At 45.4% G+C, this 17,325-nt stretch overlaps 1 protein-coding gene across 5 annotated transcripts in view; it reads left to right on the forward strand.

Annotated features, from left to right (window-relative positions):
• Positions 1-17,325, forward strand: part of SORBS1 (sorbin and SH3 domain containing 1) — a 253,714-nt gene that overhangs the window by 196,805 nt on the left and 39,584 nt on the right. For 4 of the 5 annotated variants that reach the window (XM_011963923.1, XM_011963926.1, XM_011963927.1 and 1 more), the window contains 3 exons: positions 9,631-9,803; positions 12,446-12,531; positions 16,097-16,264. In XM_011963923.1, the coding sequence (XP_011819313.1) occupies positions 9,631-9,803; positions 12,446-12,531; positions 16,097-16,264 (427 nt within the window). The remainder of the gene's footprint in view (positions 1-9,630; positions 9,804-12,445; positions 12,532-16,096; positions 16,265-17,325) is intronic. The other variant, XM_011963925.1, reaches the window with a different exon arrangement.

Below are 17,325 nucleotides of genomic sequence, written 5' to 3' on the forward strand. Positions count from 1 at the left end.
AGGCTGAGGCAGGAGGATCATTGAGGCTGCAGTGAGCTGAGATCGTACCACTGCACTCCAGTCTGAGTGAAAGAGCCAGACTGTGTCCCAAAAAAGAAAGAAAAAAAATCTCATTTGCTCGTTCTTGTGGGGAGGTGAGTGTGACTGAGACAGGCCACATCTGGTGTAAAGATTGGGGGAGGGGGCCGGGTGCAGTGGCTCACACTTGTAATCCCATCATTTTGGGAAGCCGAGGCAAGTGGATCACCTGAGGTCGGGAGTTTGAGACCAGCCTGGCCAACATGGTGAAACCCTGTCTCTACAAAAAAAACCAAAATTAGCCAGGCATGGTCCCAGCTACTCAGGAGGCTGAGGCAGGAGAATCATTTGAACCTGGGAGGCGGAAGTTGCAGTGAGCCAAGATCACGCCACTGCACCCCAGCCTGGGTGACAGAGTGAGACTCCACCTAAAAAAAAAAAAGACCAGGGGAGGGAGGGGCCAAAAGGGGGCTAATTTACCGGATTCTCACATAGACGAGCATCTGTTTTCCTCTGTCAGTTCTTAGGACTCTGTCTGGATGATGCATGCATACCCCGCTCCTTCGTGGGGTGCCACCAGCCTCTTCCCCATGCCAAACCATCCTGAATCCTATAGCAGGATGAGAGTCCTGTAGCCTTTCTCAGCATTTTCCTGTGAAGCTGTTATCCCAGCTGAAAATGTTCAGTGCTACCCTCACCTCCTGTTCTACACGTGTTAAACAGCAAACATTTTAGCTTGTATAGATAAGCCCTCGTGGAGCCTTCCTGTACCCAGGCTCACGTTAGTACCTCTATGGCCCTTACTTCTGTTGCTGTATACCTGAGTTATACTCTTGTATTTTTATAATTGCTAGTGTATTATAAACTCCTCAAGGGCAAGGCCCCAGTCTTCACAGTGCCTGGTGCACCCAATGAATTTAGGAAAGGAGCTTGTTCTGGTAGGAGTTTTTCTTATTTTGTCACCGTCACATCTGTGTCTTGTTCTTTGAAATATGACAGTGGCCGGGCGCAGTGGCTCAAGCCTGTAATCCCAGCACTTTGGGAGGCCGAGACGGGTGGATCACGAGGTCAGGAGATCGAGACCATCCTGGCTAACACAGTGAAACCCCATCTCTACTAAAAAATACAAAAAACTAGCCGGGCGAGGCGGTGGGCGCCTGTAGTCCCAGCTACTCGGGAGGCTGAGGCAGGAGAAGAGCGTAAACCCGGGAGGCGGAGCTTGCAGTGAGCTGAGATCCGGGCCACTGCACTCCAGCGCGGGTGACAGAGCGAGACTCTGTCTCAAAAAAAAAAAAAAAGAAAAAAAAAGAAATATGACAGTGAAGGGAAGACACCCCTATTACCTACTCTAGTAGGGTTGGATAAATCCACAATGAGCAGAGTTGCTGAGTGTATAAGTTTTTTTTGATATTGTGGTCTCTGGGACATATCCTACCTACATTGCTGGAGAACGTGCTTTACAGGAAGAGTTTCATTTGAAAGTCAGCAGGGATTTGGGTATTTTGGTGGAAAAATGGAAAAACTTTCATCTTTTTAGGGTAGTGATCAAAAGCTCTAGCTAGATCCATCATGTTAATTTTTCTTCTATAAATATGTATGTTTCATGATTAATATACCCAGGAGTGTAAGAAGAAATTAAGAAGACATATTAAGATAGCAGCTAGAGAAGCACTGCCTTAGGGGAGAGTTCCCACCTTGGAGAAGGACTGGTGTAAAGTCTCTTGCATTCACTGTGGGATTGGTGACTAAATCACCAATATGACAGGTGTCAGGGCTCAGGTGTAGCATCGGGACCCATGTCCCCCACTCTGGCTCTGCAGCTTGCTCCCTTTTAAAGAGTTTCCAATTGAGCCGGGCTTTCAGCTCTAAAAATGACAATAAGTCACAGGTCCCCTGGGTCCTAGAGATGTGCCTTCAGAGGTGAAGCCCACCAGATGACCCTAGGCTACCTGCAGATAAAGGGTGTCCTCAAGGCCACAGCTCCAAGCAAGCTCTCCTTGGTCCCTCCAGGCCACCTCTTCATTCTCAGCTTGTCACTTTGGCAGTCCTGACTGCCCGTGTTAACCCTGCTGCCTGCTCTCCTCCTTTACCTCCTCACCTCCATCCCCCGAAACTGCACAAGACAGAAAGGGCTTCATGGGACAGCTGGCCGAGTAAACTCCCTAGCTCTACTGGATCCAAGGCACTAAGCTCTGTATTCTAACAGGAATGTAGATATAGTCCCTTAATAGTTTTGGGACAAAACACACACACACACCAATAAGGTTAGTAAATGAAAAGGCAAAGTGGCAAATGCTGCCACAGGCAGTCGGGAGAAAGGAGCACAGGTATTGAATAACACCATTTTGACAATGTATCAGGCATTTACTATGTGCCAGGTCCTGTGCTTGGTATTTTATCTACCTTACCTCATTTAATCCTCTGAACATTCCAAGATGAGGCATTATTTTTAATCCCCATTTTATAGATGAGAAAATAGGCACATCAAAGCAGTGTAATGCCGTAGTTCCTGAGCAGGTTCAGGGCAGAGCCATATCCAGGTTAGGAACAGTGAAACTCTAGGCCAAGGCACTGGGGTTGGCAGTAAACTCTCATGTGCTCCATACTGATTCAAAATTTGGTAATAAGTTAGCAGAAGATATACTAAGGTTTAATGTTTTTGAGCTATTAAAAAACAATTTAGACCTGGCATGGTGGCTCACGCTTGTAATCCCAACAGTTTGGGAGGCCAAGGTGGGGGGATCACTTGAGGCCGAGAGTTCAAGACCAGTCTGGGCAACATGGCAAAACTTCCTCTTTACAAAAATTACTTTAAAAATTAGCTGGGCTTGGTGGCGCATGCCTGTCGTCCCAGCTACTCGGGAGGCCAAGGTGGAGGATTGCTTGCCCGGGAAGCGGAGGTTGCAGTGAGCCAAGATTGCACCACTGCACTCCGGTCTGAGTGACAGAGTGAGACTCTATCTCAAGAAGAAACAAAAAACAACCTTTCCCCTGCCAACAATTTAAGAAACGATTTATGACATTGAGTTAGCAGGATTGGAGGGTACTAACGTAAGCTGATTAAAAGAGCAAATTGTTTTCAGACACTCTGAATGTGCATGAAGACATTCAATCTGTTAATTTACCAAGAATTCTTATTTATATCACTGAAAATAGGTCTTCAAAGTCTCTGTTTTTCAGCTCTCGTGAAATACTTGGCAGGAATAAATGAATGTTTTCCTCCTGCTATTCTCCCACTTGGGGATTTTTCAGTAATCGGGCTTGGTTTCCCCCCAGTTTATCCAAATGAGTAAGATTTTCATATATCTGAAATTGATGAGGAACCAGCCTAAGTGGGGTGCCTGACACAAAGGAAAGCGTACAGTAAATGTTTGCTCAATGAATGGATGGATCTGTAAATCTTAATTAACTGAAATCCAACTTGGTTAGCCCTGAGGCAGGCAGCTTGTAAGTTCAATGTAGCCGTTTTCACTGGCTGGACAGGAATGATGGGTAGGCAGGAACATTGGCAGGACTTGACCTTAACCCAAAGAATGAAGAAGGAGTAGTCACAGGTGGCCCAGGTTCACAGTTTTGTGGCAACTGGAGAAGTGATGGCGTTGTTTTAAGTCCACTTTAATATCTTGGATAGACTTCAGTTGAGAATTTTATTAATTAACACTGATTACATATGATAATATTAAAAGAACTGGGAACAGAGAGGAATTCACCCATAGTCCCAGTATCCTAATACAACTACAAGTCCTTGCCTTCTATATATATTTTTTTCATAGTTAACATCACAGTGTGTGTCCAGTTTTGTACTTTATTTTCCTAGCATTTCAGATCTATAAATCAGTAGTCTTAACTACTCATTATTTTCATTTCAATGTATTTCAGCATTAACTTCTTTGCCTAACCAAAGAGCTTTACTCTATTTGACCAGCAGGTGGCACTCAATAACAAGCAGTTCTTCTCTACATGGTGATGGTAGACTAGCAAACACTTTTTCCCTTTAATCTGATTTGAGAACAAAACACAGATCATAACCTGAAGAACTGTATGAAACAGCAGAGGTCCTCCTGGTCTTTACAAATGTGTCAGAAATCTGTATGCATGTAGTCATTTAATTTTATAGAATCATTTATTCCACTAATATTTATTGAACAACCACGCAAGGCACCAGACATGCAAAGATTAAGAAGATAAACTTCCTGCCCTCAAGGAGTTCCAGGTGTAATAGAGGAGACAGATTTGTAAATAACCAGAGTCCAGTGGGGGTAAATGCAATGATGGGGCCCAGGAGGGAGGAGTGAGCACCTATTGTTTTGTGGAGGGAGAAAGGTTAAACTTTATAGAGAAGCTGCATATAAAATGTGAATAACAATATCATCATAAATATAATGTTTTTCATGCAGTACAAAAGACTATAAAATGAAACTTCTAGAGGATTATCTAGACTCCCTCCTGCAAAGCCACAGTTAACAACAGTTAGGTTTTTTTTCTTCTTCTTGAAATAATTAAATAATTTTGAATGGTGAATGTAAGCTTTATGAGGCTGGAACTTTTTGTCTGTTCTGTTGCCTGTTTATGCTCAGTAAATATTTGTTGACCAAATAAATCAGCAGTAGAATGACATGTGATGAGATCTTTTCTAGACAGAGATGACTGGAGGGCATCAGGGCTGGAGACTCGGGGAGCAATGTGTGTTTGTTGTACAGTTGTAGGTGAGTGATGATAAAGTGGGAGGTGGAGGGCAAAGGGATTCATGTGAGCTGGGTCAAGGACAGGGAAGAAGCAGGACTTGATAACTGATTAGGCTTAAGGAGCAAGGAGAGGGAGAAGGGGACCGATTTCCTGAGCTTTCTGGGTTGGGCGATGGATGATGCTTTGCGACATGTTGAGTTTAAGATACCTGAGAAACATTCAGATGGATGTCTAGAAGGCGGTTGAATGTATGTGTCTAGAGCTCGAAAGAAGTGTCTGTGTACGTAACAGATTTGCAGGTGGATTTCTTGTACAATCTCCCCATGCCTATTAGTTTTGCAAGTGAAAGAAATTGAGGCCAAGAGAAACAGACTGTTTGCAAATTTTTCAGCAAGAATGGGTTTGCCTCCACTGATCCACATTCCTTGCTGGAGTCAGGTGGGAATCCCAGTCTCCAGGACTCTGTCCACTGCCTCCAGAGCCTGCCCATTAGCACAATTGGAAATAGTTGGCCCTAGGATAATTGCTCTGTTCTCTCACTTTATTCTTCCAGCGAGTGTGTTTTTGTTGAATCCCCTTGAAACTCAGCAGCCAGCTCTGCATCTTAGCCAGAGGCTGAATTCTCTGTGCTAGCTCTTCTTGCTTGCTCTTCCTGAACCAAAGTCTGGCTTAATCAAGGCTGCTCAGAGCTGAGCTTCTGACCTTAACTTGTTTGGTTAAGTACTCAGCTGCTATTCCTGATTGGGCCTTTCTCAACCAGCTGAGGGGATAAGGCCGCTTCTCTCACCCTCTCTGGTACACTTGAACAGAGCAAGTACTCTGTGACCTTGGGCAAATGACTTTGACACTCTGGTCTTCAGTTTCCCCTTTTGTACGGCGAAACAAATGGTCTCTCTTCAACATTAGAAGAGCTGATAGATATGATACACTTAAAAACATTGTTGTGGCCAGGCACGGTGGCTCACGCCTGTAATCCCAGCACTTTGGGAGGCCAAGGTGAGCAGATCATGAGGTCAGGAGCCCAAGACCAGCCTGGCCAACATAATGAAACCCCGTCTCTACTAAAAATACCAAAAAAAAAAAAAAAAAAAAAGCCGAGTGTGGTGGCAGGCACCTGTAGTCCCAGCTACTTGGGAGGCTGAGGCAGGAGAATCACTTGAACCCGGGAGGCAGAGGTTGCAGTGAGCCGAGATCATGCTACTGCACTCCAGCCTGGGTGACACAGCATTGTTGTAGAGCTCTTAGGTATCATTTTTAAACAAGGAGTGCCTCGGTTTCAAAATGTTGCACATCTGGAAAAAGCATGTTTTGTTAGCTTTGGTATCAGAAAAAAAAACAATTGGCTGTGGCAAATCCATTCTGAGAGATTTCCTGAGTGCTGGTTTATCGTTCTGGTGGGAAGCAGGGAAAAATGGTGATAATGGGTGGAATAAGGCCAGAGAGTGAGGTGGCTGAGGGGTTGGGGTAGGGTGAGATCTGACCTTTGGTGAAGTAGAGCAGAGGTGTGAGGTCAGGCAGCCAGTTATGGCCAAAGTCATGACAGAACAAAGTTATTAGGAACTTAGGAAGATGACTTAGAAGTTCTGGCCAGGCCAGGTGTGGTGGCTCACTCCTGTAATCCCAGCACTTGGGGAAGTTGAGGTGGGTTGATCACCTGAGGTTAGGAGTTCGAGACCAGCCTGACCAACATGGCGAAACCCCGTCTCTACTAAAAATACAAAAATTAGCCGGGCGTGGTGGCGCACACCTGTAGTCCCAGCTACTCAGGAGGCTGAGGCAGGAGAATCACTTGAACCAGGGAGGCAGAGGTTGCAGTGAGCCAAGATGGCGCCACTGCACTCCAGCCTGGGTGACAGAGTGAGACTCTGTCTCAAAAAAAAAGTTCTGGCCAAAGCTGAGGCAATTCAAAGGATAGCAGGCACAGTAGAATGGAAGCTGTTGTCAGTCACTCTGTTAAAAGAAAAACTTTAGACAAATTAAATTTAGCAGATTTATTTAAGGCATAGAAGGATTTATGTTCTGGCAGCCCTCAGAACCAGGGGCAGTTCAGAGAGCTTCACCCAGCAACATGGGCAGGCAGCATTTATAAACAACAAAAGACAGTGAGTACAGCTACAGCTGGATTGGTTGCAGCTCCACAGTTGCCTGTTTGGGCATTTATATAGACATGGACTGATCAGTTCGTAGCCTGGGATTGGCTGAAGCTTGGCTGCTGTGATTGGCTGAGACTCAGCTACTTGTTATAAGAGCATACTTTTAGATTGTAGTTTGTTTACATAGTTAGGTTGCAGAAGAATAGGAACTCAAAGTATGGAGGCAGCCTTAAGCCCAATTTAGTTGACTGTTCTCCAATGCTGAAGGAGGTGTGGTAGCTCCAAACCAGGGTGGGCAGGGCTTCAGACACCATACCTTCAAAAGAGACCTCAGTCACCACAACTGTTGGTCAGCAAGGATAAAGGATATCTATTCATAGATGTTTTTGCTGTTGGGGTTATACAAAAAAGAGGAAACACAGCATTAAACTGAATGGCAAAAATCAGAAAATGCAACCAAAGGGAAGAGGGTAGATAATGAATAGAAAATTTAGTAAAGGGACATTTATTTTTAATTAGGAAATTCAAAATTATAAGCCAGTTTAGATCAACTCACATTTATTTAAATGGGCATATGGTGCCGCAGCCTTGCAAGCTACCTTCAGGTTCTTCCAACTCCTCTAAGTAAAGACGAAAAGCATTTGACACCCACGTCTAGGCCAGAGTGAATGAAGAGGGCTCTGGGGGAGCTCTGACCCCCATCCTCTGCAGTCCCTTGAAATAGGGTGGGTAAAGCCCTAAGCCTGAGGTGAGTACAAGGTGAGGCTCAGTAAGTGGCAGCTCTGTGAGGGGATTACCAGTGCCAGAAGCAATAGTATTGCTCGGGGGACTTTATTATTCTAAGGTGGAGATGTTGTGGTATTCTACCAGTGTCCCCACCTCTTTTCCATTTCTGACTCCTGAATCTGGTGCCACTCATCTTAGGGGTGTATGTATGGTGAGTACCACTCAGCGGTGATGGTGTATAGGGAGCTGGAGCATCCCTTAGCCCCCCTCTGGTTCCCGTAGTGTGCAAGCCACTGCCTTCTTAGTTGTAGGGAAATGCTGTATCTATCAATAAAACAGGAGCTGAAGGTTGGGCACAGTGGTTCATGCCTGTAATCCCAGCACTTTCGGAGGGCAAGGTGGGAGGATCACTTGAGGCTAGGAGTTCAAGACCAGCCTGGGCAACATAAGCGAGACCCTGTCCCTACAAAAAAATAAATTAATAAGCAATAAAATAAAACAGGAGCTGAGAGAGAATATTATTTGTGTAGTACTCAATGGCCTGGTTCAAGTTCCAGCCCTGCCATCCTGCTAACCTGCCTACTTTGATACGTTACTGAATCTCTCAGTGCCATGTTTCCTCATCTGAAAAATGGCAGAAGTAGGATTGTTAGGATTGAAGTGAGAATGACCAATAGGCACAGTGCATGCCATGTAGGATGCTCACCAAGAGGTGCGTAGAGTTGTTTTTGCTGTCGTTATCAGTAATCATGGGGACTCAGAGGCTGCAGTTATGCACAGAAAGAAAGGCCAGTTTCCCGAAATGTAAAAGCATCACATTATTGATCATTGCTGGATGAGTAGAGGGAAATATAGCTGGACAGATATGTGATCGAGCAGTCACAGTTTGTGGCCCCCCGTAGAAGCTAGGTGGGGGGAATATGGGTGTTCACTCTGTAATTCTTTAAGCTGTTCTATATGTTAGTTGATGTTCACAATGAAACAGAGGGATGAAGGAATTCCACCTAGCAGTTGGTCTTCAGAGCTGAAAAATCTATTTTGATACCAGTAACCTGAGTTCGGTAGGAATAAAAGAAGCCCAGCAGAAGCCTATGTGGTTCTACAGGATAGGAGTCATTCACTTAACTGAGAAATGTGTGTGTGTGTGTGTGTGTGTGTGTGTGTGTGTGTGTGTGTATGCACGTGCATGTCTGTGCATGTGCGTGTCTGTGTTTGTGTGCGTGTTGTGTGTGTGTGTGAATGACAGTGTGTTAGTGGCAGGCATAGAAAAGTGGGATTAGGAGAAGGAAGGGACTCGGTGAGTAAGCACCCTTAATTTTTTTTTTCTGTGCCTCACCTCATTCCAAAAGGAATTTGTGGTAACTTGCAGAAATACCTTGATTTTAACAAGATAAAAATAAATGGAGGCTATAAATGAGCAATCGTTTATGCTCATACTGCATGTCATGTCAAAATCTTCTGAACACAAACTTTGAAAGAAGTGAGTGCAAGTGTGGCTGTGACACTAAGAGCCCATAGAATCCCAGGTTCCAATTTCACTTGGTCACTGATTTTCCCGGAGACCCAAGACAGTTAGGCCTCCCCCTTTCATTGATGATTTTAATATTCCAAATGCTTACGAAGAATAACCCAGAAACATAATCCAGGTAGTGGACTTGGAGTAGCTGGCACTGCCTGGCTACATGACAGAGGCACCACTCATGTCCTCGACAGCGCCATCTTGCGTGCAGCCATTGGGTCCTCCTGCACTCCCCTAGGTGTGATCTTCCCCCTGTTCTTCCCTATCCTTCCTCCAACCCTTCTTCCCCAGGCGGCATTTTAAAAGAAAAGAATTTTTCTTTTAAAGCGCAAATGCAGCCATTTCAGTTAGAGAACTTTGCTATTTGGGCAAGATTCCTGAGCATTCAGGGATCCGTGGGCCTGTCTGCAGAAATGTGTGTCTAAAAAGAGCACTCTTTAGAAAGGACAGTTGTTGATTAGGATGCCAGCTGTATTTCTTGTCCTCAGCAGGTAATGTGCTGTTTGAAAAATGTTAAAAGCACTAACTCCTATTCTTATCTTTATTTTTTCTCTTTTCTCTCTTTCTTTCAAAATTACCTGTTCATAGTATATATTCTTCCAACTTCCATGCAGTGAAGAGGGAATCAGATGGGGCTCCTGGGGATCTCACTAGCTTGGAGAATGAGAGACAAATTTATAAAAGTGTCTTGGAAGGTGGCGACATCCCTCTTCAGGGCCTGAGTGGGCTCAAGCGACCATCCAGCTCGGCTTCCACTAAAGGTAATGAACTGGGTGAAGCCTGCAAGGCCTCCATCTCCCATCCACCTCCATTCACTGAGCGTCGGCCGTGGTGAACCTCCAGCAAACGGGGATAAGTCCTGCCTTGTTCGGACCCACATCCAGGCCTCAGAGCCCTCTTAAATTCCCTCCCCTATTTTCTTACCGGCCATTTTTCTTTCTGGTTTTAATAGTTTCTGTTCCTTTGACCCCCCCAACCTTGCTCTCCTTGAAGATTTCTCTCTCTCTCTTTCTCTCTCTCATTCTAATTACCTTTTCTTAGAAATTAGCTGAGCTTTAGCTATTCCTAACTCTAGCAGGGTAGGCATTTTTTGTTGTTGCATCCTTGCACCTGCTTTGCAGCACAGATTATTTTGCTTCCGGACATCGACTGGAAATTTTTTAAAAGCCCTTATGACAAATGAGCATGTTACCTTTCCTTTTTCTTTTTAGCAGCTTTCAGCTTTAACCTAATGGGTCTATTTATTTTATTCTGCATGCTTACCAGTGGATCGTAAAGGTGGGAATGCTCACATGATTTCTTCATCTTCAGTCCATAGCCGAACGTTTAACACTAGCAGTGCGTTAGGCCCTGTGTGTAAGCACAAGAAGCCCCTGTCAGCTGCGAAAGCCTGCATTTCGGAAATCCTTCCTTCCAAATTCAAACCCAGGCTCTCGGCTCCCAGCAGTCTTTTGCAGGAACAGAAGAGTATCCTCTTGCCCTCAGAGAAGGCTCAAAGCTGTGAGAACCTTTGTGTTTCCGGTTCTTTGAATGATTCCAAAAGAGGCCTCCCCCTCCAAGTGGGAGGGAGCATTGAGAACCTGCTCATGCGCTCCCGACGGGATTATGACAGCAAGTCGAGCAGTACCATGAGCCTCCAGGAGTACAGCACCAGCGGCAGGAGGCCCTGCCCTCTCTCAAGAAAGGCTGGGATGCAGTTCACCATGCTTTATCGGGACATGCACCACATCAACCGAGCTGGCCTCTTCCTGGGCTCCATCTCCTCCTCCTCGAGTGTACGGGATCTTGCCTCCCACTTTGAAAAGAGTAGCCTGGCATTGTCCAGGGGTGAGCTGGGCCCCAGCCAGGAGGGCTCAGAACACATCCCCAAGCACACTGTCTCTTCCCGCATCACCGCTTTTGAGCAGCTGATTCAGCGGTCCCGTTCCATGCCATCCCTGGACCTGTCCGGCAGGCTGAGCAAGTCTCCCACCCCTGTGCTGTCCCGGGGCAACCTGACCTCAGCCCGCTCGGCTGAGTCCCTCCTTGAGTCAACCAAGCTCCGTCCCAAGGAGATGGATGCGATGAACTCCAGTGGGGTCTATGCCTCCCCAACATGTAGCAATATGGCGCACCATGCCTTGAGCTTCAGGGGCCTTGTGCCTTCTGAGCCCCTCTCCACCTGCTCTGATGACCTGGACCGCTGTTCAAATATCTCCACTGACAGCAGAGAAGGCAGTAGCAGCAGCGTTCACGGAGATTTCCCCAAACATCGCCTCAACAAGTGCAAGGGCACCTGCCCGGCCTCGTACACTCGCTTCACCACCATCCGGAAGCACGAGCAGCAGCAGACCTCTAGACAGCCCGAGTGGCGCCTGGATTCCAGAGGGGACAAGAGCACCCTCCTCAGGAACATCTACCTAATGAGCCCCCTTCCTTTCCGGCTGAAAAAGCCCCTCCACCACCACCCCAGACAACCTTCTCCTGGTGACTCCTCAGGCCTCCTGGTAGGCCAGAAGCCAGACCTCCCCAGTCAGCCCCATCAGGACCAGCCCCCTTCTGCGGGGAAGCCCGTGGTTCCCACACGCCTGTCTTCCCGACACACCATGGCCAGGCTTAGCCGCGGCTCAGAGCCCTCTCAGGAGAGACCCATGGCCCTGGAGGACTACCCAAGGGCCATTAATAATGGAAACTCCGTGCCATACTCAGACCACAGCCTGGACAGGAACAACAACCCACAAAGTGAACTGGCACCATCCCGCGGAGGTGGCATTTTGTGTGTTTGCCTAGTCTCACCTGCCCGTCCCTCCACTTTGCTTGCATTATCCCTTCCTCCTCTGTGCCCTTGGTGCTCATTTTCTGGTCTGTCCTTTGTTTTCTGTTTGTTTTGCTTGGCAATTAATCATGGCTCATAGTGGCTGCACTTTGAAAACAAAGCCCCCATGTCATTTAGACTAACCACCAAACTGTGTTTCGAAAGAAAAATTGGCCGTTTAGCTCAACTGAGAAATGTGTTCATTTGAACTCTTGAACCCCTTGCTGTTTGTACCAATCCCCAACATACCCCGTGGTTTTTTGAGAGGCAGCCTCTCTCAATGGCCCTGTATGTGTGTGAGTGTGTGCCTTGTCCCTATAAGGTCCTGCACGCCTCCTTGTAGGGATACTTTACAAAGAAAGTTCTCTCATTTTGCTCACCTTTTGCCTTCTGAGTGGTTTTCTTTGCATTAAAGTAGTTCACAAATAAATCCAAAAAATGGGGCAGGGGGTGGAATTTTTTTTTTTCCTTCAGAATTCGACCATTGATCATTGATCAAGAATGACTTTAAAATTTTGATGTTTATAATAGATGAAAGGTGAACTATTTTCCCAAGCTGGTTTCCAGTGAAATCTTTGCCTGTTTTAACTCTACTTTGTTGTTTTAAAGATTCAGAATCGCCAAGACATTTTATACCAGCTGATTACTTGGAATCCACAGAAGAATTTATTCGAAGACGTCATGATGATAAAGAGGTAAATCCCATCTTTTAAATCTCTTAGCTTTTGCTTGGAAAAATGTATGAAGAAAATAAAGATTCTAGACATCTATCAGAGAGGTGACATGGTCTAGCCATTGGAGGCAAAAATTGAGGCTTTCACAAGTGATTTTTTTATATGACATAGGCTCAATGTCATATAAACAAAATCACTTGTGAAAGCCTCAATTTTTGTCGACTTTTTTTTTGGTTGACTTTTCCAAAAAGTAGCACTGATTTCCCATAGGCACTAGGTTATAAATGCCAAGTCCAGCCAGCACTGCTGCATGGGAGATACAGAAAGAGATTGTCCACTGCTGTACTTAATGCCCTGTAAGCTGGAAACCAGAGTTTGTTCTTTCATCCCCCCCTCAACCCCACCCTTGATAATCCCTAAGGAAATCCGCCTGCATGTTTCTCCAATGCTGCCCACCCCTCTGTTGGCACAAAGCATTGTTCAAATTGAGAAGGATGCAATAGGAGAAAGAGGAAAATGAAAAATAGTAATGACCTTGATACATTTTATAAAACAATTTGAGGAAGTTGCCTATAACTCTGTTGCTTTCAATTCAGAAGAAGGCAGATACACCAAGAAATGCTGGAAAACCCCAGCCAAGAACTTCACAATGTGGATATTTTCTTGTAGCTACTGAAATGCCTGTCCTGCCATGGGGTGACTGGCAGGGCCTGGGAAAGAGCCCCTTTTCTCGGGGATTTGGGAAGAGGTGGTTCTTTATATCAGCCAAATGGGCAAAATCACAAGCTTCTGCTGGGATAAAGCATTGTGATGATACATGCTTTCTGGGCCTCACATCCCCAAGAAAAAGAGTCCTAGAGATTAAACAAGCTCCTGAGCGCATGTTCCTGAAATGAATTAAGAGATGGAAAAATCACATTGACCTGGTAGGAGTGGGGGAGGGAGTGTATGTGTAAAAAACTCTGTCCCATTCACGTTCAAGTCTGAAGCCCTTTTTCTCTGTTGTTCTGCCTTGTTGAGTAGTTCCAGAGTTTAGGTGGGGTTTCCTGAAGGATTTAGGATAAGGCTGACTTGGGGACGAGTGGGATGATGATAATTATTGCCACCAGATGGTGAAACAAAAGACAAAAATAAAAGCACCGTGGCCAGGCACGGTGGCTCACGCCTGTAATCCCAGCACTTTGGGAGGCCAAGGCAGGTGGGTCACTTGGGCAGGAGTTTGAGACCATCCTGGCTAAAACGGTGAAACCCCATCTCCACTAAAAAAATACAAAATTAGCTGGGTGTGGTGGTGGGCGCCTGTAATCCTAGGTACTCAGGAGGCTGAGGCAGGAGAATCGCTTGAATCCAGGAGGCGCAGGTTGCAGTGAGCTGAGATCGCGCCACTGCACACCAGCCCAGGCGACAGTGCGAGACTCCATCTCAAAAAAAAAAAAAGAAAGAAAGTTAAACCGCTGTACCTCTCCCCATCTCCGGGCACAATTGAACAGTATTCAATAAGAAACTTGCACCTGTCCATGGAAAGAAACAAGAGAAAGCATCTGATGTACAGTTATTATTGTAATAACTCACTAATGATGAGTGTCCATCAGGCCATACAGCAGATTCATTTCTGTAGCTCTTTGTTAAATATTTCCTGCCACAAGATACAAGATTCCCATGTACGTAGGCCGGGGCTGCTATGATGAAGGAAGATGAAATTCCATGTTAGTAATATAAGCCCTAGCCTCTGACCTAGAAGGTTCTATGGGACAATTCTTGCCTACCACATGGGAGGTATAGTTTATCTAGTGGCTTAGCAATGGATATATTAGAAGTTACATAAGAAGGCGAGCAGTTATCTCCTGAATAACACTGGCTCATAGATCCTTAAAAGTTTTGTGTCTTTATCCATGGGTTTTGCCTTATATGGTTAAACTACAGTGCTGAGGGACTTACTAAGGTCAGATTAAAGTACTGGATTGGGAGCTTTGCCCCATTTGATGTCCACTTCCACTGATTATGTTTAACTCCAGCCGGAACACAAAGGGCCGTGAGTAAGAACTGTGGCAGTCTCAAGCATCACTCCATTCCCATGGCTACAGAAACAGCTCACACTCCCCAGCTCATGGGATGTTAGTCAGGCCCTCCCCATTGCAAATGCTTTATCATTAACGTGGATTTTCAGAAAATGAGAACATGTCAGACTTGGCAGGAACATTAGTGGTCATGTAGCCAAGCCCCTGGTTTAGTCCAGGAAAGGACCACAGCAAGGTAGTAGCTTGCCCAGGGCTGCATAGTAAGTTAACCTATACCAGTAGCAGAGCTAGAAACCAGGGCTCCAGATGCCTGGACCAGCACTCTTTCTGTGGCACTGGGCTTCGCAGAGGACTTTCTCATGTCTTTTCTCATTTATCTTTACAACTTATTTGAGTACTGGAAATCCCACAGCCATTTGATGAGTTGTCGCTTTGTTATTTGTAGTCTCTTAAGAAAAATCGGTCCACCCTCCTTTGGGACTGCATGTCACATGAGGCATTTAATTGCCTGCTGGAAGAAGCCTACTGTTTTCCAATGCTAAGAATTATCAGTTCTAATTCATGCTTTCCTACAAGGAAAGTTAATCACAGGAAAGTAAGATTGTTTAGTATCAGAAAACACATTAAAATTCTGTTCCATGGGGTCATTTTAATAGACATTGAGGGCGTTTGGTAAAAAGCAACATTGTTTGATTTTTCAAAGAAGCCTTTAAAAATAGAAATAGATGACTTTTCCCTTACTCTAAGAGAGAATATTCTAATCCCAGGTACCATTATTCTTAGGGTGTTTTTTTTATATTTATATTCTTTGTCATTCCCTTTAACTCAGCTTCATTTCACCCAGTGAAGAACTCATTCAGTAAGAAAGTAACTGATGCTCTCTATCGGCCACATAATTAGCCTGTGGTGCATATCCTAAGGCCTTCTAAAAATTGTGCCTAGGGGAAGAGTTGGCTGCCTAGAAGGGGCTTCGTCTTTTCTGAAATGGGCTGCTCCACTCTGTCAAGAGCATATTAGAGTAATAGATACAGGAATCACAAAAATGACCTGGTGCCACAGACTTCACTAGCAAAAGCCTATAGCAGGTTTAATAGGCCTGAGATGGGCAGGAGGAACTGTCCAACCCTGGTCCTGCCAGGGGAATGTGCTGTGGGAATATATCCTTGCCTAAGAACAGGGTAGAGATGGCACTTCCAGCCTCCTGCTGCCAGCCCAGCATGGTTGGGAATGCCCTGGATGTGCCCCTGGCTCACCTGGCCTTTTGCTGCCAGGAGCAGGAGGCTTTGGACTGTGCCGGGGGTAGGTAGTTTGCCGGACCGTGTAATCATGTGGAATCATCCTTCCCCTATCCTGGCTTTCCCAGTGAAGTGCTGCCTCCTTTCTACAGTGCTCGGAGGGTGGTTACGATGGGAGTGTAGTAGTTGTGGCTCTAAGGCCCTTCTCACAGCTGACCCTGAAAGCCTCTGCCCTGTTCACCCAGCACCTCCTTCCCTAATTACTTTTGTTGGCAATTTTCTAATACGCTGGAACAGATGATTCACTGCCCATTTTATGCAATTTTATGGCAGAAACTTTTAGCGGACCAGAGACGACTTAAGCGCGAGCAAGAAGAGGCTGATATTGCAGCTCGACGCCACACAGGCGTCATTCCGACGCACCATCAGTTTATCACTAATGAGCGCTTTGGGGACCTCCTCAATATAGACGATACCGCCAAAAGGAAATCTGGGTCAGAGGTCTGTTTTGGTCACCTCAATCTGCTGCTTGACCCAAAGCAATATTTGCCTATTTGCCTCCCCTCAGCATTGCCCTCTGTAGGCCAATTTAGTTCTCCAAACAACATTTGTCATCCTGGCCTCCCTTAGGCTTGCTTTGGCTTCTTGTGGCTGGTAAATAGACATGACCTCATTATGTCCTGTGCTCTGTATGTTCAAGCATGCCTGGCTGGGGGACCGGGGTCTGCTGGCACATGCCCCTGTTGCATGCCTTAGAGCATTGGCTGCCTTCGTGAGTCCAGCCCTCCACATCCTGCATTTTATCATGCTACTGTGTTGCCTGTGCGTTCTGCTTAGAAAACTGATACCTGAGTCCATATACATTGGTAGCTATGGTGTGGACAGTTACACAATTCTTCTTTGAAGAGATGGTTAATGAAACTTTACAAAAGTTAGCTTAACAATACCATTTACAAAGGCCTCCAAATTTAGTGCCATTAATTTTGAAATAGAGAACAATGCTGCCGCTCACATGTAGGTGGATGAATTGTGTGAAGTGTTCAGTAGTGCTGCAGCAGTGCGCCTCACTGAAGAATTTTGAAGCCCAAAGACTTTCGCAGTTAGGATAAACCCACAGAGGGTAAGAGGGTTCTCCAAGGGACGTTTCATTTGTTCTTTTAGTTTTGACATTTCCAAGCCTAGGTTATGAAAGCTTAATATTATAAAAGGAGAGAGAAGAACAAACTTTGAAGCGATTTTTATCCAGATCTTGGCCTCCTACACTAAGGTCAACATGTTGAAATTCTCATGCTAGCCAAATGCTGGATCTTGCGTAAGAGTTTATGCTTTGCCATGTAACCCTTAAGTAGCCCCACTGAAGATGATCTCTTTTAGGGAAAATGGGTGTATCTGGGATTTGGGGTGGGAGCTAGGGAAATGGGGGAATAACACCCAAACTATGTACTGTTTTATATCCTTTCAATACAGTTGCTTAATATTTATGTTTATTTATTTATTTATTTTTATTTTTCTCTCTAGAAGCATCATTGCCTATTCATTTTTTTTTTTTTTTTTTTTTTTTT

The sequence above is a fragment of the Colobus angolensis genome, unplaced genomic scaffold, assembly GCF_000951035.1.
Source record: "Colobus angolensis palliatus isolate OR3802 unplaced genomic scaffold, Cang.pa_1.0 Scaffold630, whole genome shotgun sequence".
In the NCBI taxonomy this organism is placed as follows: Eukaryota; Metazoa; Chordata; class Mammalia; order Primates; family Cercopithecidae; genus Colobus; species Colobus angolensis.